Source organism: Lissotriton vulgaris, unplaced genomic scaffold (assembly GCF_964263255.1).
Source record: "Lissotriton vulgaris unplaced genomic scaffold, aLisVul1.2 SCAFFOLD_439, whole genome shotgun sequence".
NCBI lineage: Eukaryota > Metazoa > Chordata > Amphibia > Caudata > Salamandridae > Lissotriton > Lissotriton vulgaris.
In genome coordinates this window covers 706,171-730,063 of record NW_028252890.1, presented here as the reverse complement: position 1 = coordinate 730,063, position 23,893 = coordinate 706,171, and the positions used below count along the sequence as shown (strand labels likewise).

The following is a 23,893-nucleotide window of genomic DNA, read 5'->3' as shown; positions in this document are numbered from 1 at the left end:
TGGCGAGGCAGAGTGAGGCGGAGCGCAGGTGTCTGGATGGAAGGTGGAAGTTCAGCTAATGGTTGATGTAAACTGGTCCCTGGTTATGGAGGGCTTTGAAAGTGTGGATCAACAGTGGAGCTTCTTGAAGTGGGGGGTGACGTGGGTCCATTTAGGGAGGTCTAGGATCAGTCTGGCTGCTGAGTTCTGTATTGTTTGCAGTCTCTTGAGGAGAGGCGGTGATTCCTATTTAGAGAGCGTTGCAGTCGTCCAGGCGGCTGGTGAGCAGGGCTCTTGTGTGTCGGTCCACCTGGTGTCTATGAGGGCCCACATCAAGATCTTGTGGAGCAGTAAAAAGGTGAGGAAGCGGGCAGACAAACTGTATTGATCTGTCTTTTTATGATGAGCTTACTGTCCAGGATGATGCCATGGTTGCGTGTATGTTCGTTCGAAGTGGGTGAGGGTCCTAGTTCAAGGGGGGCTCCAGGCAGCGTTCAATGGAGATTTGATGTTCCAGAGGATGAGCAATTCTGTCTTGTCTTTATTGAGTTTTAGGCATTTGTCTTAGTCTTTGGCAGCTTCCCTGGGAATGCATTCCGCCCATTACTTACCATTGGTTTTGTGATTTGTTATTCATATTTTCTAGCTTTATTTGTTTTAGGCTATCCAGCATGTCTTCGTCCCTCCTGAGGAACAAAGGTTGTTCTCCATCACTCCTGGTATTCTTCCATGAGTCCTCGCTTACTGTAAACAGGCCTTTAAATGTTGTTCTTATCTTGTTACATTTGATGTGCTTCAAAGACATAGGTCAGATGTCAGGCTCTGTCTTCCCAAGGAGCTTGATGTTTACTTTTCTTTCTCTGACTTCAAAGTTAGAGGATTTATGTGACAATCTTGCCTGTACTGGGAAAGAAAAGGTTTTTTTCTAGCACACAGCAAAATTGAAAAGTCCGTATATGAACTTCGCAAATATTTCAGAATATATCAGCATTGGGAAAGTACAAATCAAAGACATATTTTGAAATTTGGAAGTGTGGTTGAAATAAATATTTTAACATGATCAAAATAAATCAGTACAATAGGTGATGCCATTTCTGCATATTATCGTTTGTGCCCTGTATCGTTTTATCAGTGAAGCTGTATGTGCAAATGTAATGGTCATTTCAATTGAAAATGTGTTTTCTGTAATGGCAGTGCGCTACCTGTCAGGCTGACCATGTGCCAACGATTTTCACAGGAATAAATGGTTGCTCCCAATGCACCTTCACAGTTACAAGTACAGAGCTGTGAACTCAACTCCCGTCATGCGCCTGCAGGGGGGAAAGGGGATGGGGATAAACAGAGACTGCCTCAAAGGATGATGATGCTTCTCTCAGTGTCTTCTTATTCTTCACCCCTGTCACTGTTACGCCCTTTTTGCATGTGTTTTCTGGGGAGGTGGAGTTGTGAAGCATCTACAATCAAACATATGACTGATAAGCACAAATACAGAAATAAAACTTAGCAAATGCTACCTCTCATTAAATATTCTAACAATGACTAGTTGTTCTCTGCCTTGTTCCCTCTATGGACTAGGTTCTCTCTGAATTGGTAGATGCTAAGCAAGAAGAATACTCCTCAAGTCATGTACAATATTCCAACTTGTATACACAGTACTGGAATTTTTCACCAAGTTCTTGAGACTCTATATGGCTTTATAGTTCTTTCTCTCTTCCTGGATAAAATAACACGAAAGAAGTCTCTGAATGAGTCTCTCTATTTTAACTGAAATTCTCAGGTATTTCTGTTTTCAATAATGTCTTTCGTTTTAGAATTTTCATAGTTACACTGATATCTGAAGGCATCTCCTCATGACTTCCTTGACAAGAAAAGAATTGCAAATACTTCTCTCGAAGCACTCTGACAAAAGGAGGAATTACCCGCTAAGTGCACACATAAAAACAGGAAATATCACGGACGGGAACAAATCTTTGTCAAAAGCTGCTCGCTTTTTGTCAGGAGCGAAACCGAGACATCACTAGTTTTCTCTCAGGTGACGGTTGAAGTGCGCAGCTCTGCCTTTACGCATGCGTGTTGCCGTCTAGGGCTGGCTTGTGCTAAGGCATGAAACAACTAGAGAATTGATTCACTGCTCCTCCGAATGACTGACGCAATGCTGGATCTCTCTCTTGTAAGTTTTCGGATGATTTTCAGGAAACTGCTTCAAAGAACTTTTAGTCCTGGATGATGATGTATCCATTCTGGATATATTCTGTTGTTAGATACCTACGTCTTCTGAACGTCTTTTAACACCTTAGATTTGATTATGACTATCTCATTCCTGGCACTACCACACCATACATTCTCCACACTATGCCACTTCCCTCTACGCCACTCCACTCTACACCACACTACTTTACGACTCACCACTCTGACACTCCAGTTCATCACACTCCAGTCCACTCTACTCCACTTCCCTCCAGGCCACTCCACTCAAATCTACGACACAATACTGTACTACATCACACTCCCCTTCACTCTGCGCCACTTCACTATAGGCCTCTCTACTCCATTATAGACCACTTCACTCTAAGCCACTCCACTCCACTCAATGGCACTCTATGCCACTCTAGAGCACTACATGCCACTTTAATCCATTCCACTCTGACACTTTACTCCACTCTACGCCCCTGAACTCTATGTCCTTCATTTTATGATACTGTATGTTACTCTGCACCACTCTATTACACTACACTGTATGACATTCTACTCAACTCTATGCCACTATACGCCACTCTAGGCCACTCTACACCACTCCACTATATGACTCTACTCCACTCTACGCCACTCCACTCTACGACTTTACTCCCTCTACGACTCCCCTATACTCTATGCCACTCCAGGACACAACTCTATAACACTTTATTCCACTTTACGCTCCACCACGCTACACCCTCCACTCTATTCCACTCCAGTCCATAATACTTCACTATACTCTACTACTTGCCACTCTACTCAGCTCTTTGCCACTCCAATTTTTGCCACTCCACTCTTTGCCACTCCACTTGTTGCCACTCCACTCTTTGCCACTCCACTCTTTGCCACTCCACTTGTTGCCACTCCACTCTTGGCCACTCTACTCTTTGTCACTCTACTCTTGGCCAATCTACTTTTTGTCACTCTACTCTTTGTCGCTTTACTCTTTGTTGCTTTACTCTTTGTTGCTTTACTCTTTGTCACTCTACTCTTTGTCACTCCACTCTTGGCCACACCACTCTTGGCCACTCTACTCTTGGCCACTCTACTCTTGGCCAATCTTCTTTTTGTCACTCTACTCTTTGTCGCTTTACTCTTTGTCACTCTACTCCTCGCCACTCTACTCCACTTTGCCACTCTACTCTTTGCCACTCTACTCCTCGCCACTCTACTCCACTTTGCCACTCTACTCTTTGCCACTCTACTCTTCGCCACTCTACACTGCCACTCTATTTCCCTCTTTGCCACTGTTTGCCACTCCTTGGCTCTTTTTTCCACTCTGTGCCACTAATACACTGCACATATCACTACTGCTCCAAAGATTGATTGTTCCTCCATCCTCTCCCACATTTCATGAAGTCATAGTCAAAAGGTCCATCACACGACCAACTCCATCGAGATGAGGAACCCAACGACATCCAGCTCCACTCCCATCACCATCCAGTCGTATATAGCCAACAACTCACTTCCTTCTCCTACTACACCTTCCATTTCCTGCTAAAGCTGCAAAGCCATTCAAGTCACCCCAGCCAATTCCGTGACTCTATCTCTCTGTAGCTCTGTGGCAAACCTTTGATTGTGGGCATGGCACTTTTTCTTGCGAGCTACAATATGACTCTTCTACTTATCAACAGCAGGCAGTGAACTGTTGTTCTGCCGAAAAGGTCTAATCTTATATTTTCCCTAAAGAAATCCTCTAAAGGAGTGAGTTGTCCTGTCTCAGAATGCGTTCGAGTGAGGGCGGCTTGAGGTTGCCTCCTCTACCATTACCATGCCTCATGTCCAAGCATGCGTCACTGGTGCTGTCTCCCACACCCTCTAGCTGTTTCTGTAAGTTAGTTGCTGTGTTCATCTGCATTTTCAATTAATCTTTCCTACCATTCATTCTGGGAAACCAGGGCTCCCTTCACCATGCATGATTTCCCTGTCCATCTCTACATCATTCCCTAGCTTCCATTGTCTCTTTACCTATATGCACCATCTTGTATTTGGAGTTTTCTATTCCTTTTGGCTCCTCCCATCCTGGCCCCCCTTGCACCATACTGACTAGTATCTCTGTCCACGATTCTCTTAACAGTCTTATCCTCCAAAATTCGGTCATCATCTCCAATTCCCAGATCCATCAAACTCACAACTGCATCCTTTACTTCCAGTATGGGTCTCTGGAGATCGCACCACTGTCAGGAGTCGCTGGGCAAAAGCGAACAAGGTTCTGGAGCAGTCACTTGATGTGCTCCTCACTCTTGCATTAAATTACATTATATAGGTTTTCGAGCTGGGGCTGCAGTATCAAATCCATGACTAACGGGGGCAGCTAATACACAGCTGTTTTATTTGAGTGTGTAGGAAATAGAATTTCTCAACATAGTTCTTTACAGTTTGATAACAGCGTCTGAATAAACGTTTTATGTAGAAATCGTCGAGCTGATATTCGGACTCCAAGGTGGGCTTTATGATTACAACCTTCCGTCATCCACTGTGATTGTAGTGCATTCATACTGCGCTTACATAGGGCCTAGAAGTGTACAGTGTGGAAGTAGCATTACTAGCCTGCTCCTCTCTAGTCCTCTTTTGATTGTCTCATGTTGGCTAATCTCAGTCTCTAACACTGCATTCTGCTTAAAGCAGCTATCCACATCTAAACCCCTTCATAAATGTTTTGTCCATGGCGAAACTGAGCTAAGGCAGTGCCTTTAGCTGCCAGAATGTCCCTTTACTTGCTGTCAGCAGTTTTGGGACATTGATGAAGTTGTAAAGCTGTACTGATCCGGAGTTTGGAGGGAGTGCCGATTGGGAAGATAGGGTTTAATTATATTCAGCCGATATTTGATTGCACATCAAAAATTCAGATGACATCATAGAGGGTGTGTTAAAAATTGTTCACAAGTTATGGCCCACATCTGGATTTTGTATTGAGGTAAATCGACACTATCCCAGTAGGTGAATGGCCACCGTTGATAAGCACAGCATCCCCATTTCGTAGAGAAAGTGATGGCTTCACTTAGTTGGCTGTGTAAGTTACAAGGGACTTGCGAAGGTTCTACGATCATAAATTGAAGCTGCTGCTTGAACAGTTGAGACAGCACGCTGGGGAATGGCAATGAGTTTAGGATGGGCAGATGCAGAATGGGGTTGAAAGGGTGCGTGCATTACCTGCATGGCGGGGACACATCAACACAATTCTCTTCTCTGACTGAGGTATTAATGAAGGTATGGGAAAAGGCAGCTAGTGATATTGGATGGAAGGGGAAACTAACGATGGAATCCCCATAGTGGGTTGAGAATTTCGAGAAAGACGTAAAAATGCAACCTGTATTTAAACCTCGGGTGTTGTAGGTTGTATATCTAGAATAACACCTATATGGGGGTGGAAAGCTATGCTGACTTTAGCTCAACTGAGCGAGGAACACATAGCTAATGTTGTAAATATTTTCAATTGTGTAATGCAGTGGGCATTGCTGTCTAGAAGGGAGAGGATATATCTACATAACTCGTCTCTTAATAATCGGGTACTGACAGAGACAATGGGAAACAAGGCAGTCGAATTGATATATAGAGCATTGACAAACAATGCCATGTATGCTCTTGTAAAATTGACAAATAAAAAGAACAGAGGTATTGGAGCCATGGAGAAAGTGACTGGCAAGACACTTTGATGTGTCCAAGATAAGTGTCTGTAATAGAAAATTTTAGATTAGTGCAGTTTAAAATTCCACACAGTTAATTCCTCAAGAACACTCAACCATAACCTATAATGCTGTGTTTTTTGGACAATGGCGTTGAGACAGCTACAAGAAACAGTTGGCACCCCAAAAGAAATGTCCACCTGATTGACCCTACTGGGACAACGGGAAGACATGGAGAGTTAAGGTTATCGCTAAGTGTTTGTTACCCTGGCATTGGTTGCGACAAATCAAGATATGTATTTATTTATTTATTTTGTCATTCGATATAGCACAAAAAAAGTCTTAAAAGAGTGATTGAGCGCTGGACATAGAACAGATACTTCTACATGCAAACAACTTACAAAAGCAGCGTCGAATAGGTTAGAATACATAAAGACATTATAAACGGTTACTTCAGTTTAAACAACAGTCACCCACGTAAACAATTCCAGCAGGAAATTAGACTTTAGACTTGATGGTATGTAGTAGTCCAAAAACAGGGCAGTCAAGCAGTGCCATGAGTGAATGTTTGGTGCATCCATCTTGTTTGATGTGTGGAGGCTGAAAGGGTAGTGCCCCAGAGTGAGAGTGCCTAAATAAATTTGACAGAGTATCTGGGGAATGGCGATCACACTCAAGAACCGGATGAAAATGCTGCATTATCTCAGAGAGAAGTGTAACTTGAACGGGATAAATAATATTATGCTATATTGCTGTGGGTTTTAATACTTGGAAACCATGTAGGCGAATTCTATATTACTACTGGTCGAGTCGCAACTGTAAACCGGTCACGTCCATTTAAAATTGGAAAAAAATAAAAGTAATAATAGTTTAAGAAAACAGTTTTGGGACATTTGGGCTGTCATTCAATAGGGAAGCTCGTCTGTTTTGGAGCCTGTGTTTTTGCTGAAGTTATTTGCACGTGCTGCCCTTTCAACATCCGCTAGGTCACTCACAGGCCGCGTTTACTTCAGACAGAGCGTCATGGATGTTAACCGTTTGTCTGTCTTTTTTAACCTATGAAAAAGTAACCGTAGGCACAGCGCCGTGGCAGATTGCCATTAATTGGAGGCTGCTCCAGTGCATCATTAGCGTTAAAAGCCCTCTCTCCTTTGTGGTTTGTTCGCCGTGCAGGGGACGCGGAGCTGCTGCTGCTGTCCGCGAGAGGCAGATTGATGGGCTGCCGCCTGAGCCGGGGCGTCGACAGGCCCCGGCCTCCGCGCGCCGCCACGGCCAAGGAGGGCCCGAAGATGAAAGAGCTGCTGTCTCGGATTGGCACTGTCTCCGAGAGGTGAGTAGCGAAACCGCAGAGCTGCTCTTCGGCTGGAATTAATATTTAGAAGTGTAAAACTAACTCGGCACCGACTCCCGCGGGGATTTATCGGGCCCCATTAAAAGGTAGCAGGCAGAACGCAGAGTGCTTGCTTTGCATTTATTTTACGTGTTTGCCTAAGCAGCCTGCGGTTTCCGCGTAATGTAAGCGACTGGTACGTACTTAAGCAGGGATGTTGACAAGTGTCTCTGCGCAGTGATTGGAGGCATCAGCTGTGTGTCTAAACGCACATTCAGCCACTAGGGCCTTTGAACCACGGATTTATATTATTGCTGTAGTCTTATTTTTATACTCCTGGGTTTGATTGCCTTTTATGTGTTGTTTGTACTCGTGGACTGCATCTGGAGATACTCAGTAAAAATCCAAGCTAATAATAATAAAAAGAGAGAAGGGCGCGGGGACAGTGCATTACAACGGCTGCTGCCTCGCAATGCATGCAGCTCCATGCACGCATTTAACCCCTTCAGTACAGGTTTTAATACTCCATGACCATTCATCGGTGCTGTGTCATCAACCTTTAATTAGATTTTTTTGAAACAATATTATTCCAGGTCAGCAACATAACTGCAGCGTTGGTCTGCCCTGTAGACAGTCCAAGTTAGTAGCACGAGGTGGAGGTGGAGGGGGGTAGGGGGCAAAAGAGGAGTATGTAGAATTTGTAATGGGAGATAGACTGTTCAGTTGCAAAACAGGTTGACCCAATTGTCCCACCGGGTGCAAGCCACACAGACAAATCCCCAAATTATTTAAAATGTGCAAAATTCAGCCAGACCGTAGCCTATTCTGAAATGTTCCAGAGAAAGATTGAATGTACTCCAAATCTCCGTCACTGGTTTAACATCTACTCAAACCCTCAGCTGCTAATATACCTACCAAATGTTTTTGCCTCTCTGGCTGCCAATTTAGTATAGACTGCTGCTTTCCAAACTCTTTTTTCAGTGTCTGTTAATTGTAAATTGTAGCCTCTTTCGTTTCTCAAATTCCTTGCCCGATTGGAATCCTTAATGGTTATCTCATATATGTATGTATGTTTCTGAATGTTCCCTTATTGTACCTTCCTCTTTCCTCCCTTCGTATTTGGGCATACATTGCCTTTTAGACTTATCGAGCCGCGTCACGATAGTTACCATAATGCCCTAGTTTTAGACCTGCTCACATTAAACCCTGGGAGTATCACAGACTTGGCTACATCAGCTGATGGCAGATTGACTCTCACCAATTGTAGGAAGTGAGACCGATGGGCGGAACTAAGTCAACCCCAAGAAAAGTTAGGCGCCCTGCACCAAACTGTTATTCCGATTCTCATGGATTCTATTCAATCTGTCTCAGCTGACAGTACCCAAATTGATTTATTGAAGGTCGCCCTAATTCACACTATGTTATCGGCCACTATGGTTGATTTCTTCTTCCCAATCAAAAAAGTTAGAAATAATAGGACTCCCTGCCATCCTTGGTATAAGGAAAGATGTTGAAAGGCTAAAATAGCTTTGTTTTCTGCCATTAAGGCTAATGATAAACCTTTGATTAAAACCAATAGAGCGGCCTATCAAACAAATTTTGATGGGGCAAAAAAAAGGGTGGGAAAGTGACAAGTGGGAAACTCTTAGATGCTCCTTTGGCACCCGTGACATGAAGACATTTTGGAATGTGGTAATCACGGGTAGCTCTGAAGGAAAGCCAGCAGTAGAGCCAAACTTAGGGGCAAATGTGTGGAAGGACCATTTTGAGTCTCTTTACTCAAGGGCAAAGCTGGAGTAGCCTGGACAACCAGGGCTCGAGTCGGGGGTACACCTGGATGGTTGGCGTCCCTCCCCACTCTTTTCACAGGGTGGATGCCATCCCCCCTGCCAAGAAGCTGGGCCCCACAGAAATAAGCTGAACGTGTCCCGGTGTAATTTTCAGACACTGGGAAACGTTGAGCATGTGACGTCATGAGGTCATTTACATATTGTCAGTCCCCCCACTTCTTTTTATAGGACTTGTGCCCTGTGGACAACGCATGTCACTCCCCACAGACCGATTTCTCCAATGTACCTATGATCACCCCTAGAGCGGCGGATGATACCCGATGATAACTCTCACAGATGTAACCGGTGCTTTAAGTCAAATTGCACCCGGTAAGGCACCCGGGTTAGACAAGATTCCTGGGAATTTGTTCCGTAGTGAGCCTACTATTTGGGCTCCATATTTTTGCATTTTATTTATATCTGTCATGCAAGACATGGCAATTCCTACTAGTTGGGCCGGGGCTAAAATAATAATAGTTTATAAAAAGGGATCCCCGATGTCACCCACAAATTATAGGCCCATCAGCCTTATTGACATTAGACAAAAATCTTTGCACATGTGTTGCTATACCGCCTGCAGAGTTGGATGGAGGAACATAAAGTTCTTATCCCTTTCCAAGCAGGGTTCTGAGAAAAAATGTCCACATTGGGCCAGATCTTCAGGCTACAATTATTACACTGGAAGACCGTGTGTATAGAGATTGGCAGCCTCTATCTAATTTTTGTAGATCTGAAATCTGCATTCAATCTGGTCCCAAGAGATAAGTTGTGGGCAGTCCTGCTACTGATGGGGGTCCCGTTATATTTGTGTCAGATCATGAGGCGGCTAAATGAAGGAAACTACGCGCAAATAAGATTTGGCAAACACGGGGAACTCACCACACCCATCCCTGTAGGTAGAGGAGTACACCAGGGTCCTTGCCCTTGTCCTTGCTCCAACACTTTTTTGTCTTTTTATAAACGGGTTAGTTGCTTTTTTAAATACTGAGAAGAATTTAGCTGCACCCAGGCTGGCAGCACGTAACATCCTGGCCATGATGTTTGCCGACAATACTTTGCTATTATCAAAATCTCCAATGGGTATACAGAGGGTGCTAAATAAACTGTAAGGAAAGGGGGCTTGAGATTAACCTGCAAAAAACAAAATGTATGGTATTTAACTCAGCCAAAAGTACCCGACCAAACCCATGTTTAGACGGCAGACCCCTAGAGAGGTTATCTGTCTTTGATTCTATCAGCATTACAATCACCGAAAAAATGGACTGCTGGGTAAAAATAAAAAAATCCAGCCTGAAGTTAGCGCAAACAACAGGTGTTCTGAAACTCTAGCTATAAACCGGTGGGCCCAGTATTAGAAATTTACATGGTACAAGCAAGAGGTGCTGCTCTATTTGGAGCAGAAATGTTGGGCCACAGTCGAACTGATAGCCTAAAACAAGTGGAAACTCCTTTGTTAGACAATTATTTGGTTTCCCCTGTAGTAACCCACTTATACCGTTAAGATTAGATCTGGGGATCAGGTTTCTCTGAGACCCTCTTATTCTGGAGACGCTTGTAGGTTACTCCAGAATTGTTTGAGTACAAAGAAGAACTAAGAGAGGTGATGAATCTACCTGGGGCGGGGAGACTACCATGGCTTACCTATATCAGGAACACCCTCACGGGTCACAGTCATTTTTGGGAAAATTCAGAAACGACCAAAGTGTCAAGGAAAGAGTTAAAGGTTTGCTACTGGGAGTATAAACTGGCCCCACTACAGGGGAACCACACAATAGGAAAACTTACTGTAGCCTTCATGGAAATGAAAGAGCAGTACATACTAGAGCCGGCACTTAATGACATCAAGCCGGCTGCAGCAAGGAAGCTCTATTTACAATTTAGGCACGGGGTATTGCCACTGCGTGCTTTTACGAATAAATGGGCGGGCCAACAAATATTAGGTTGCCCGGCCTGCAATGGCACAGAAGAATCTGATTACCACATGTTTTTTTGCACTGGCTATAAGAAAGCAAGAAAACTATGGCTGATCCAGATATGCAGAAAGTTTGGAACTAGGAAATGTTCAGAGGCTTTTAGGTTACTGAAATGTGATGCTAGTCTCCCCATTGCATTTTCGGTGGCAGGATTTTTATTCTCTATGTGGTGTACCCGTAGAGTTTTCCTAAAAATGTCCCCAAAAGATGGCGATTAAATCTGTGTACACCCCTTTTTAACTGAAGGAATTTCATATGAATTGTACGTGTATTTTAGTATTATTTTAACAATGTATCATAATCATGGTGTACATTACTTTGGCGGGCAGGACTACTAAGAAGTAGAATTGCTGTCTAAGGGTCTACAACATGGGTACTCACAAACTTTCTCTCTGGGCTAAATTTACAGTGTTGTTTGTGTCCGAGGGCCGCACAGGTGGGGGCGGGGTCAGTGGGGGACCATGAGGTTGGACGCAGGTCCCTGCAGCAGATACATTTGTACACTGAGCCACCAGACCCGGCATACTCACATTTCTCTTTCTCTCTCTCTCTCTGTCTCCCTCCCTCTATCCCTCTCTCTCTCTCTCTCTCTCTGTCCCTCCCTCTATCTCTCTGTCTCCCTCCCTCCATCCCTCTCTTTCTCTGTCTCACTCTGTCTCACTCCCTCTCACTCCCTCTCTCTTTCCCTCTCTCGCCCTCACTCTCCCTCACTCTGACTGTCTCACTCCCTCCCTCTCTCTCTCTCTCTCCCTCTCTCTCTCTCTCCCTCTCTCTCCTTCCCTCTCCCTCTCTCCCCCTGTTGGAAAGTGGGTTATTGGTAGGGGCAAATGTAGGTCTGCCACTGGCAATAAGGCTACTAACACATGATAGGACTAAGCATAGGTCTTAGAAAATTATTCCCATGCTCAACCCTTGGTAACGTGGCTGCGAGCAGACAGGCTTAACTTCAAAGACAGGTATGTAAAGCATATAAAAACACCATTTCAGTAAATAATTCAGACACAACACAAAATAAAAATCCCACACCAATTTATAAAAATAGGCAATGTTTCTATCTTTTAAATGACACCAAAACGAAAAAAATCCACTGTAGGGAACCAAAGATATTAATTTTTAAAGATTAGTCACTTTCTAGTTCTTAGACACTAACAGTGCCCCTTTTAGTCATTTCGTTTTCTCTGTCAGGGACATACCTTTATAAATTGTTCTGAAGAATTTTCTCACCACTGCGGTGGGCCGCCTTCTTCAGAAAGCGGGGTCCAGTTAGAACACCTTCCTGGAGTTCTAGTTGCGGGTCCCAAAGTATCCAACACGCAGTCCAAGGTTCTGGAATCTCCAAGAGGGTCCTTGAAAGTGTGAAACTTCAATTCCACAATCCACTTGAACAAAACCCTTACACATCCACTGGTACTCCAGGCTTTGAAGTCTTTGTGAGGCTGTCCGGGTGAGCTCTGTTAACCTGTAGCTTGCAGGGAGTTCAACTATTGAGTCCTTTGGCAGCAAGTTAATCCACAGGGCTGCAGTTTTATTTGGTGCAGTCTTCAGAGGTCAGGCCTTAGAGTTCTTTGCACAGCAACATATTTTCAGCAGGGCACTTCTTGCTTCAGTAAGTTTCAAGAAGCAGATCTGGAGGGCTCTGCCCCTCTCAGATACGTATTCAAAATTCTCTGGGTCAAGCACCAGGTCACTGCTGACCATTGAGAGCAGGCCAACTCCTCATAGTTATGACCACATCCTGTAGAGTGTGGCATTAGTTTGTCCCAGAGTGCATCATTCTTCCAAATCCAAAATGGCTGATTTTCCAGCAAGGAGGTAAGAGCTGGCTAAACACACCCCCTGGGATGGCTTATTTCCATGGACTCTCCCCCCACCATCTGCACATACCTTCCTTAAGCCTAGACCTGACTCTGGGTCAAGATTGTCAGAGTGGAGCTCAAACCCAGGCCTCCCCTTTGCCTTTGAAGTGCATAGTTTACAACGCCACCTCCTGGCCTGGCATTCCTATAGACCAGCACACTGCCCTTCCAGCAGCCTGGCTAATCCACTTAACTCTGACCAATCAGGGCAGACCACTGAAAGGCTGAATTTGGACTTACAAACAAGAAAGTGTCATAACTTCTTGTATATACACTTTAGGAGAAATTCAACAATATAATATTGTTGGATTTACTACTACCATTCTGGGAAGTCTTTGAATGGTCCGGCTAGTCCTCTCCTATCAATATTTATTAATCAATAACTTCCTACCATGTTAACCTATGGGTCATGGGGTTTGCAATGGGGAAAATGACTGGGGTCACTTTTCTTGCACCAGGGCTTATACAACCATATTTTATAAGTATTTCCCTAATTTCTACAGGACCCCCACCCCCTGTGCAACTAGGGGAGACTTCAGGGGTTCTGAATCTGCAGAAATCCTACAGATTACCCTTATCCAGTTTTTATAGCACCCAAGTCTAATTTGAGCAGCTGTTTAACACAATGCGGGGAGTGAAATGAAAAATTTCACTTTACACAGGCATATACAAATTCATTTTATAAAGGCGTACCTTATAGATAACTGACTTCCACCCCTGTCTCCCCCTCTCTCCTTCCCTCTCCCTCTCTCCTTCCATCTCCCTCTCTCCTTCCCCTTCCCTCACCATCACTCCCCTTCCCCCACTCCCTACCTCACTCCCCTTCCCTCACTCCCTCCCTCACTGGGCTTCCCTCACTCCCCTACCCTGCTCCCCCTTCCCTCACTCCCCTTTCTTCATTCCCTCCCACTCCCCTCCCCTCACTCCCTCACTTCCACCTCCCTCTCTCCTCCTCCCTCACTCCCTCCCTCACTCCCTTCACTCCCTTCCTCACTCCCTTCACTCCCTCCCACACTCCCCTTCCCTTACTCCCTTACTCCCCTTCCCTCCTCCCTCCCTTCTGCTTCCCTCCCCTGCCTCCCTCACTCCGCCTCCCTCCCTCAGCCTCCCTCCCTCTGTCTCCCTCCCTAGCCTCCCTCCCTCTGTCTCCCTCCCCCTGTCTCCCTCTGTCGCCCTCCTCCCTCTGTTTGTCTCCCTCCCTCTGTCTGTCTCCGTTTCTCGGTCTCCATTTCTCGGTCTCCCTCTCCCTCCCTTTCTCTCCCTCTCCCTCTGTCTCCCTCCCTCTACCTCCCTCTGTCACCCTCTGTCATCTCACCCTGCCTGTGTGTCCGCCCGGCTGAGACAGCTTCCCGGGCACTCACACAGCCGCACCCGAGCACTTCACAGGTCTTTGAAAGACCATTTGCATGTTAATGGGGCTTTGTGTCATTTCACCTCCTAGGGACCCTGCATCTCCACGCTGACTATCGCTGGAATATATCACCCGGCCCCACAGAGCAGCAGAGTCTCTCAGTGTCGAGCTCCGGTTGCGGACACTCTTTAAAAATGATTTTTTAAAACATGGGTCTGATGTCTGCAAGGTCCGTGGGCCACCAGGGAAGGCTTGCCGGGCCGCTGGCGGCCCGCGGGCTGTACTATGAGTACCCATGGTCTACAACAATGTTTTTTAGCCCTCTCTTTGATTGAAGTAAATTTTTAATATATAAACTTTTTATTAATTAAATAAGGCATTGTAAATTGCTTATTATATATTGTACAAGCACTTTTTAATGTAACCAGTGATGAGACGAATAGCCTCATTCTTGACTGATACAATCACCTTATACAAACATAGATAATTTCGTTTGATTAGTTCATCTGAGAAATAGAGCAAGAGCGGAAAAATATCCAGATATTGTAAATTGAATTTATGCACTGCATATGTACCTAAATGCAGATTGTGTTCTCAGGATTGATTGCAATGTAGATTTCCGCAGGTTACATTATGTATTCAGTATACATTGTCATAGGATGACTGTATATTTTTTATTTGTTATAATATAAATGAAATGTTAGATTCTGTTCAAATGCTTTTATGGTCAAAATAACCGAAGTACAGTTTTACAAAGTAAATAAATTAAAGTAAGAATAAGGGGAAATTAGAGTTCCTGTTGGCTGATTGAGGCCTTCATGTTTGGATACTGGACTAAAGAAAAATACAATTACTTCTCATAGCCACTGCATCCACTTTTTTTGGTGTGGAAAATCTGATAATCCTGTTTCATAACTAACCTCTTCTAGGGCCAGATTTAGGACGGCAAATACCGGTCGGTAACGGCCGATTTCGGCCGTTACCGACCGGTATTTGCAGATGGAGATGTAGGGGCCTGAAAATGTAACAAATCGGTATATTTACCGAATCTGTAAATTTACCGATTCGGTAAAATACCGAATCGGTATATTTACCGAATTGGAAAATCTACATGTAGGTGGCACTGTATTCAGTGCCACAGGCCCTTACCGATTCGTTATTTACCACCAAATACTATTTGGTGGTAAATAACGAATTCCTGTGTACATGCACATCTGTGCATGTACACCTGTGCCATGTGGCACACATACATGCCCTAAGGGCATGTATGTGTGTCACATGGCACACAAGCCGGAATCAGGGGTGCAACAGGTTGTCAAAGTGACACCCTGTCCCCCTTGCAAATTCTGTATTTTTACCGAATCGGTATTTACCGTTTCGGTAATTAGCATTGATTTCTGTGGGCCTCAAGGCCCATAGGAATCAATGACAATTACCGAATCGGTAAATAACGATTCGGAAATTACCGAATCCTACAGAATCGGTAAAAAATACCGAATTTTTAACTACATCTCATTTACCGAATCTAGAATACCGAATCGGTAAAATTCGGTATTCTAGAGTCGGTAAATGAGAATTACCTACATCTAGCCCCTAGTGACTTAGAGGAGGGCAGGCAAAAGGTTGCCAGTTATCCTATGATTCGGGATTACAGTTGTGGATGTGTATCAGAATATATTCTCCAAGTTTTCCAAGCCTTGCTGTTCTTGTATTTTGTAAATCAGTAAGTAATAATAGGTTTGGGTATTCAGAACACTGACAATCTCGGGGTCTAAGTTTTATTCTCCATCTTTGACTGTCTTTTGCATTTTAAAGTGAGAAAATGCTATTGGTGTTTTTTTTTTCAGAGAATTGAGAGCAATTCATTGCTGACTCAGAAGTGTAACAGACTCGAGAGTTCAACATTACTGATTAAATACATTAAAAAAGATTACACGTAATCTGTGTGTCAGGAATGGACAGGCGTAATGTGTGGAAAGAACACAGTCCTTTGTCGGATGCATCTTCTGTTTTTATATAAACACGCCGGAGCCAGACCTTGACCAGTACAACTCAACACCCAAACTGATAATCCCATATCCACCAAAATTGATTCATGAATCGACAAACCTTGGTGACTACAACTGACTTTAACAAATGATTGAGCCCCTGTTGCTTGAGTGGTTTTCTTCCACAGTCTTTAGGTAGTATAGGCCAAGCTACCATTAGCAGTAATACCGATTGTCTTGTTAGTTTTATGACTAAGTTTTATGTTCCTATTCATTGCACCATATCTGAATGCGGAATGCGTATAATGCATAGTGCCCTTAGGAACACATCAGGTGTGTGCTCCCACTTTGTGCACTTCTGGGACACTCTGGTCTTACAGAAAGGGTAGGAGATCCTTGTGTACCCCTCCTGTAATACTGGTCATGCTGGTGCACTTGTATCGCTAACGCTGTCTTGAGTGGGCGTTCCATCATTTGCATTAAAGAAGCAATCCTATTACCTCTTGGCCCCCGCCCTATTACAGGCGCAGAGATAATCAAGCAATTAGGAGGTGCACTGACAGTGCACCACAAGAGGTTGTGCACTGTCATTGTGCCCCCTGAGGGCAGCTCTCTGGAGAAGTGAAAGGTGGTCCTATGGTGCACCTTTTGAAAGGTGTGCCATGAAGCTAACTGGCACGATTCGCCCTGTGTATAATGCAGACTCTGATCTTCAGATTTTGCATCTTTAAGCTCATTAATTGGACAGAGATCCATTCAAGGACAAGGTAGGTGTGACTGTTCTTGTTCTCTCCATCAAGTAGAGGAATCAAGACTAATTCTTGCTCCATGAGCAATGTATGAGAGGGGCTGGGATATATATCCTTTAACATGTTTGCAGGGATACTAGATTCTCAGGAGTGGGATGCTTTTGGTAATTCAGCGTGAAAATATATTTGAAATTTGCTGGATGTTTTGAGGTTTTAAAACTTCATAGTATTTGAAACAATATTTGTAATACTTTAATTTGTTCTAACATTGACTAACTTTTATGAGAATGCAAAATTTCGTATATTTTGAATTAACAATTGCAATTTTATTCTTCTAACTGATAAAAAGTGCATCAAAGCTTTAGCATTGTTGCACATTTACACACATTTAAAATGCACTGCCATTTTGTTATTCCATTTTGTACATTGCACATTTCAGCCTCACATTTCCAGTAAGCATATTCTCATTCTGAAGTTTACTCAACAATGCGAGAACTGCAGAAATTAGTAAATTCAGCCATTTTATCCAAGCTTATTATATCTAGTTTTCAATGCATTCTCATATACATCCAAGGAGAAGAGCTCACCAACTTGCTCAATGGTGCCCATCTGTAGCTTCTACTATACCTAAATACCTAAACTATACCTAATTTTGTTCTCACCATTCTTTTGCGTTGAGAAAATCGATATAAATGAGGCACTGAAATATATGGATTTTAGCTGACGAGTGAATGAAGCTCTTGTCCGTTGACATTGCGATCTGCCCGTAACTTTATTTTTTATGCTAACTGGCTATTTTGGATTCAACATGTGTTAGACGTCTATGAGCTATCCTTATTGTCTGTTTTCTTTTACACTTATCTTTAAAACCTAAGAAATGTCACTAGTGGAGAGGAAGGAGCCCTGCTCCTTGACTAAAGATATAGCTGGGTGTCAAACACTGAAGTAACATTTGCTGGGGTGCTATTAGTCATGTTCATAATGGAGAATTCAGCTCTTATTGCAGCACATTCTTTAAAATGTAAGTGATTATTTGTCTTGTATAAAACTAGGCATGTTGTCAAGACACAGGCTGTCGGTCTTCGGAGTTGTTTGACTTGCTGCCACTTTGCAGGCTATTGTTTACAATCTCATCGGTCGTTAATGTAGGTGTTATGAAGAGCAGCAGCTGGCTTAGTTTTTCCCCTAGCTGTTCATCTGGGCATTGTCAAAGGTTTAAGGTATGCATGCATGTTTTCTTCTTGCCTTTATTTTTCTTCTTCCCTTTGCTTCTCACTTTGTGAGGTGAGCTGCAGGATTAATATCTGTCGAGATCTCCTACCATCAGGACCCTTTAAGTGTGCTGTGAACCTGAGAATGTTCTTTTATGTCCCCCCCCCCCTCCCCAAGGACTTTCAGCTACCTAACTATTGTAGTGTAATTGCATTTATATAGCGCTTACTACCCCTAACAAGGCGTCAAAGCGCTTTTTCAGCTAGTAGCACGCTACTCAGGGACCCATAGAGGGTTAGTGTTGAATTAGTATAGTCAAACATGCAAGTATATTTTAAGTGGTGGATAGGTTAGTCAGTTATTTGGATTTGGAATGATAGCAGAAGGATAGAGGAGGACAAACGTTTGTATTTATATAGCGCTTGTTGACGCACGCTATTCAGGAAGCCTACAAAGGATTATTGGTGAATTAATATGGTGAAATATGAAGTAATTTCAGTGGTGGATATTAGTCAGTTACTTGGAGAGAGAAGGATAGCGGAGGGATAAAAGGGGAAGAAAGATTTGCATTCATATAGCACTTGTTACCCTGATGGGTGTTGAATCGCTTTTCTGGCGAGTAGAACGCCACTCGGGAACCCATAAAGGAATACTGTTGAAAATTAGCATAGTAAAAAAAAAAATATATGAAGTAATTTGAGTAGTGGATATGTTATTCAGTTATTTGGGTAGTATATTAGTATAGTTTAATATGCAATTTGAGAAGTGAACATGTTAGTCTGTTAATTTCGATTGAAAAGGATAGTGGAGGGATAAAAGAGTGAAAGTTTTTTTTTTTAGGTCTTAGCAATAGGAGGAGGCTTTTGGATGAGTAAAAACGAGTTTTGGAGTGGAGGACTCAGAGGAAAGAGTTTAGAAAGGTTTGTTTTAGGGGATCGGTATAGTAAAAAGGTGTCAGATGATGCAAGGAGGGATAGAGTAGGAGAGAGTCTAGAAAGGGTTATTTTGGCAATCATAGTAGTGGTATGGGGTTTGGGATAAATGAGAGAGTGGATGTAGAGGATATATTGATAGATGTATAGGATGAGAGATAGGGTAGTGCATTGGAAGGAGTAGTAGAAGAAGTTTGAAAGGTTTGTTTTAGGGGATCGGTATAGTAAAAAGGTGTCAGATGATGCAAGGAGGGATAGAGTAGGAGCGAGTCTAGAAAGGGTTATTTTGGCAATCATAGTAGTGGTATGGGGTTTGGGATAAATGAGAGAGTGGATGTAGAGGATATATTGATAGATGTATAGGATGAGAGATAGGGTAGTGCATTGGAAGGAGTAGTAGAAGAAGTTTGAGATGAGTCAGAAGGTTGGGCTAGAAGATATATTGAGCAAAGTATAAGCTGAGAAATAGGGTAGCGCATTGGAAATGCTAAATTAGAAGAAAGTGATAAATGTATAGATCCATAATTACATTGAAAGTATATCGATACAAAAAGGAGGTAAGTGTATGTAGATTAAAGATATTGATAGAGGCACAGGATGAGAAATAGGGCAGTGCATTAGATATGCTTTTTCAGGAGAAAAGTAACAGACACACAGATCCAAGTACATGGAAGGTACATAGATGCATCCCTTCGATGTTCAGGTATGACCTCCCAGTTCCTTATGTCTCTGCGACCACAGACAAACACAAATTGTAGTATACTGGCGCCATCGCTATATGAAGGTGGTTGCTGCCCAAACTGTCATTTTGCTCTTATAAATCACCAACCGCATTCCGACCCTGATAATATGATTACTCGCTATGGAAGGCAAAGGAAGCAGGCAGATGCTGCTTTCACCTTGCATAGTATAAACTGCAGATCGCTCCCCCAGCATACATTAGATATTTTGAATCTTCTGCTAGATAACAAACCCAGCGCCATGTTTCTGACAGAAACCTGGCTAACAGAGAGTTCAGGGCCAGATATTGCTTTTGCCCTCCCTCCTGACTATGCCATCGTCAGAAGAGACAGAGAGGGAAAAATCGGGGGTGGCATAGCGGTTATTTTTCAGAGACAGTTTACCTGCAATCTGGAGCCTCCTAGTATACCTGACAGTGAAGCTGCCTTCTTCAAGATCTCACTGAATCCTAATTTCACATTCTCCGGTGTCTTGATATATAGGCCCCCCTCCGGCCACCTAAAAAATTGGGCTGCCAACTTGGCCAGTTTTATAACCCCCCTTTTCTTAACTTCGAAAAATCTCACCCTACTTGGTGATTTTAATATGCACTTCGACGACCCAAACAACGTCACCTGCTCCAACTTATTGGAGGACCTTGCAGTATTACAACTTAGACTATTAAACTCTGGCCCCACTCACAAGGCGGGACATTTACTTGATCCAATTATTACAAACATCCCTGAACTTAGTTGGACGTCCACGTCCCCTGTCTGTTGGTCTGATCACCACCTCCTACTCTTCGGCCTAAAATTACCTACATCTACTCTAAATAATGCTGTATGGCCGGTCTCGTCCATGAGAAACTGGAAACAGCTTGACACCAGTAAACTCAATGAATCTCTAGCAAACAGCACACCAGCTCAGGCTTCAGACATGGAAGGTATTGCCAACGCGATGCACACTTGGCTGGAAAAAGCTGTTGACAGCTGTCTCCCTCTCTCTCAAACCAAAAGAAACATACACCAACCCCCTGCCCCATGGTTTACTGAATGCCTGAAATCGGAAAAATCACACTGCAAATACCTTGAGAGGCGATGGAGAAAAGACTATTCCATTGAAAAAAAGAGGGTTTACCAAAACGCCAGAAACAAGTACCACTCAGCTTGTACCAAAGCACGCGCCCTTTTTGTTGCAAATAACATCAATTTTGCTTCTAACAAAGCAAAAACTCTTTTCAACACAGTTAAGGAACTTGCAGGTGTTAACACGGTTGCAAACGCCCCCCCCCCCCTCTGAGCACCACACAATGTCAAAACCTAGCATCTTTCTTTACTGATAAAATTGAGAACATCATCCTTGCTATAAACTCTCAACCTCTAACTAATAATCTTCCAGTCGCTCCACCACTAAACCTTCCTGCTTCTAAGCTCCTTACCCACTGGCCTGAAATTACCCTGGACTCACTTAAATCTTCTCTGAAATCCATCAAATCGGGCTCTCCTCGAGACCCCCTCCCCGTCAGTGTTCTAAAAACCCTCGACGACCCAGTTCTGACTTTTGTCGCTAACACCCTCAACGCCTTTCTCACCCTTTCCACGGTGCCTTCCTTGTGGAAGCATGCAATGGTTAGTCCCCTGCTGAAGAAGCCCTCTGCCAACCCTGAAGTTCTGGCTAATTATCGGCCTATATCACTTCTACCTGCTTGCTCCAAACTTCTGGAGAGACATATTCATTCTGCTCTTACTCTCTTCACCGAGAATAACGCCCTCCTTCATCCATCCCAATCAGGTTTTTGTGCCGGTTTCTCTACTGAAACCGCTTTGCTGGGCGTCACGGAAGCCATTAGGAAGCACCTGGATGAGGGTCAAACTGTCGCACTCATACTGTTAGATTTGAGTGCGGCGTTTGATACCATCTCGCATTCCAAACTACTGACCACATTAGATAACAACGGCATCAGAGGTGCAGCTCTTGACTGGATCAGATCTTTTCTGTTGCACAGGACCTTTCAAATTACCTCGTCCATTGCTTGCTCAGACACCTTCAGTGCCCCACACGGTGTCCCACAGGGCTTCATCCTAAGCCCCCTGTTCTTCAATATTTACCTTCGACCTTTGGCCGATCTAGCAGAAAGTTCGGGTCTCACCCTAATGACCTATGCTGACGATTCCCAAATCATCTTTTTCCTGACAAAGCCAAAATCCTCTAATCCCTCTCTTCTTAGGCAGGGACTCTTGAACATCTTCAGTTGGATGTCCATCAACCAACTTAAATTGAATGGCGATAAAACGGAGGTCATACTCCTAGGTAAAGATAAACATCTGTGGAATCCTTCCCATTGGCCATCTGAACTAGGGACCATTCCAACTCCTGTTGACCATGCAAGAAATCTGGGCGTCTGCCTCGACGACACTCTATCTATGAGGCAACAGGCTAACAAAGTAGTCGGTCTTTGTTTCATCATAATGAAATGGCTGAGAAAGATCCTCTGGATGCTGCCCCTTGCAACTCAAAAGACCGTAGTCAATGCATTGATAACATCACGTCTTGACTACGGGAATATCATGTACTTAGGATCAAATCAGGCTGTGATCAATAGGTTGCAGCTCGCCCAGAACTCAGCAGCAAGACTACTCTGTAAGATCCCCAATTTCTCCAGTGTATCGAAACATCTGAGGGACTTACACTGGCTCAGGATCGATCAACGCATCAAATTTAAAGCCCTCACCTACATGTTCAGAATTAAAAATTCAACAGCCCCCAAATACCTGCAATCATTGGCTACCCCTTACATTCCTGGACGGATGCTGCGCTCCCATTCAGGAGCATTCTTTGTGATCCCCAGATACAAATTGTCAAGAATTGGTGGTAGATCTTTCTCTGTCCTGGGACCCACTCTTTGGAACTCCCTCCCAGTTAACATCAGGACTGAGGTCAATTATGCTAGTTTCAGAAAGAGCATCAAGACCTGGCTCTTTAACAAATAACTTTCCGTAACCCTTAAGCGAAACTTTGTGACCAGCAAACCTGTTGTCGGCGCCGGGAAACCCTTTTTGGGTAGCTGTGCGCCATACAAATGGAAAAAATAAATAAATAAATAAATAGATGCACAATGGGAAGAATGTACATGTAGACCAAAGATGATTTTTATTTATTTATTGTTAGAATTTTTTCTCTCAACAACACAAAGATAGGCACATATCTATAGTGAAAAAAAATGCTTGTATACAGAGGGATGTGCTGTAAATTTCTGTTTGCGTATGGTGCTTATGTGGGGAAGAGCCAAATCTTGAGTAGTTTTCTGAAGATATGGTGGTTGTCGGTGGACCTTATTCGGAAGGAACAGGATGGGTTCCTTCTAGGCAATTTCGTTTGCCAAATTCATTGAGTATTTTTTTTAGAATTCTTTATTTGCATATTTAGCGTTTTGAATTCTGTCTGAATAGTACCTTTTCTTAGCTTTTTTGATAGTAGACTTGTATAATCTGTTAATTTTCTGTAGGTGAAGTATGTCTTGTTTGGCGTTTGTTTTGAGCCAGGTACGTTGCAGCTTTCTAATTTGTTGTTTTATGTCTTTTATTTCTATGTTTCTCCAAGGTTTACTGTTGTTCATGTTAACTAGTTTATCCTGCCATCTCCGGATGATATTAGCATAGAGTGAGCCAAATCGATATTCATGTAGTTGGATAGTGCTTAGCTGCTAATGCATTATGACAATTTAGAAAGCTGTTCTCGGATTTGCTAAGAAAGTAACTATTTTTTACACCATGATGAGTCTGTAGAATTATTGATTTCCAATGAAAGAAAATTGTATACAAGCCCCTGATTTAGGGATTCAGCCAAAACTAACCTGATGAATTTCCAATGCTATTAGAGATGCTGTTAGTTTTCCCAATGATTTTGCAGCTCACTAGCAACTCAGAATGTTTCTGATTTGCACATTATTCTGTAATTCTTTGTACTGAGAGCCTTCATGGCATAGAACTTATTGTTTCCATACTGTAGGTTTTGAATTTTGTAATATATCTTTCAAATGTTATTTCTGATCTCGAACTCAGTCTTTTAGTGGGTACTCACTTAATTGACTATATTTTAATATGTAATGAGGTG

The 23,893-nt window shown here is 43.3% G+C and overlaps 1 protein-coding gene across 1 annotated transcript in view; it reads left to right on the top strand.

The window, feature by feature from the left end:
• LOC147661219 (Fanconi anemia core complex-associated protein 100-like) overlaps positions 1-23,893 on the top strand; it is a 300,048-nt gene that overhangs the window by 175,719 nt on the left and 100,436 nt on the right. Inside the window, exon 5 of the mRNA XM_086951228.1 lies at positions 7,014-7,170. Within this exon, the coding sequence (XP_086807354.1) occupies positions 7,014-7,170 (157 nt within the window). The remainder of the gene's footprint in view (positions 1-7,013; positions 7,171-23,893) is intronic.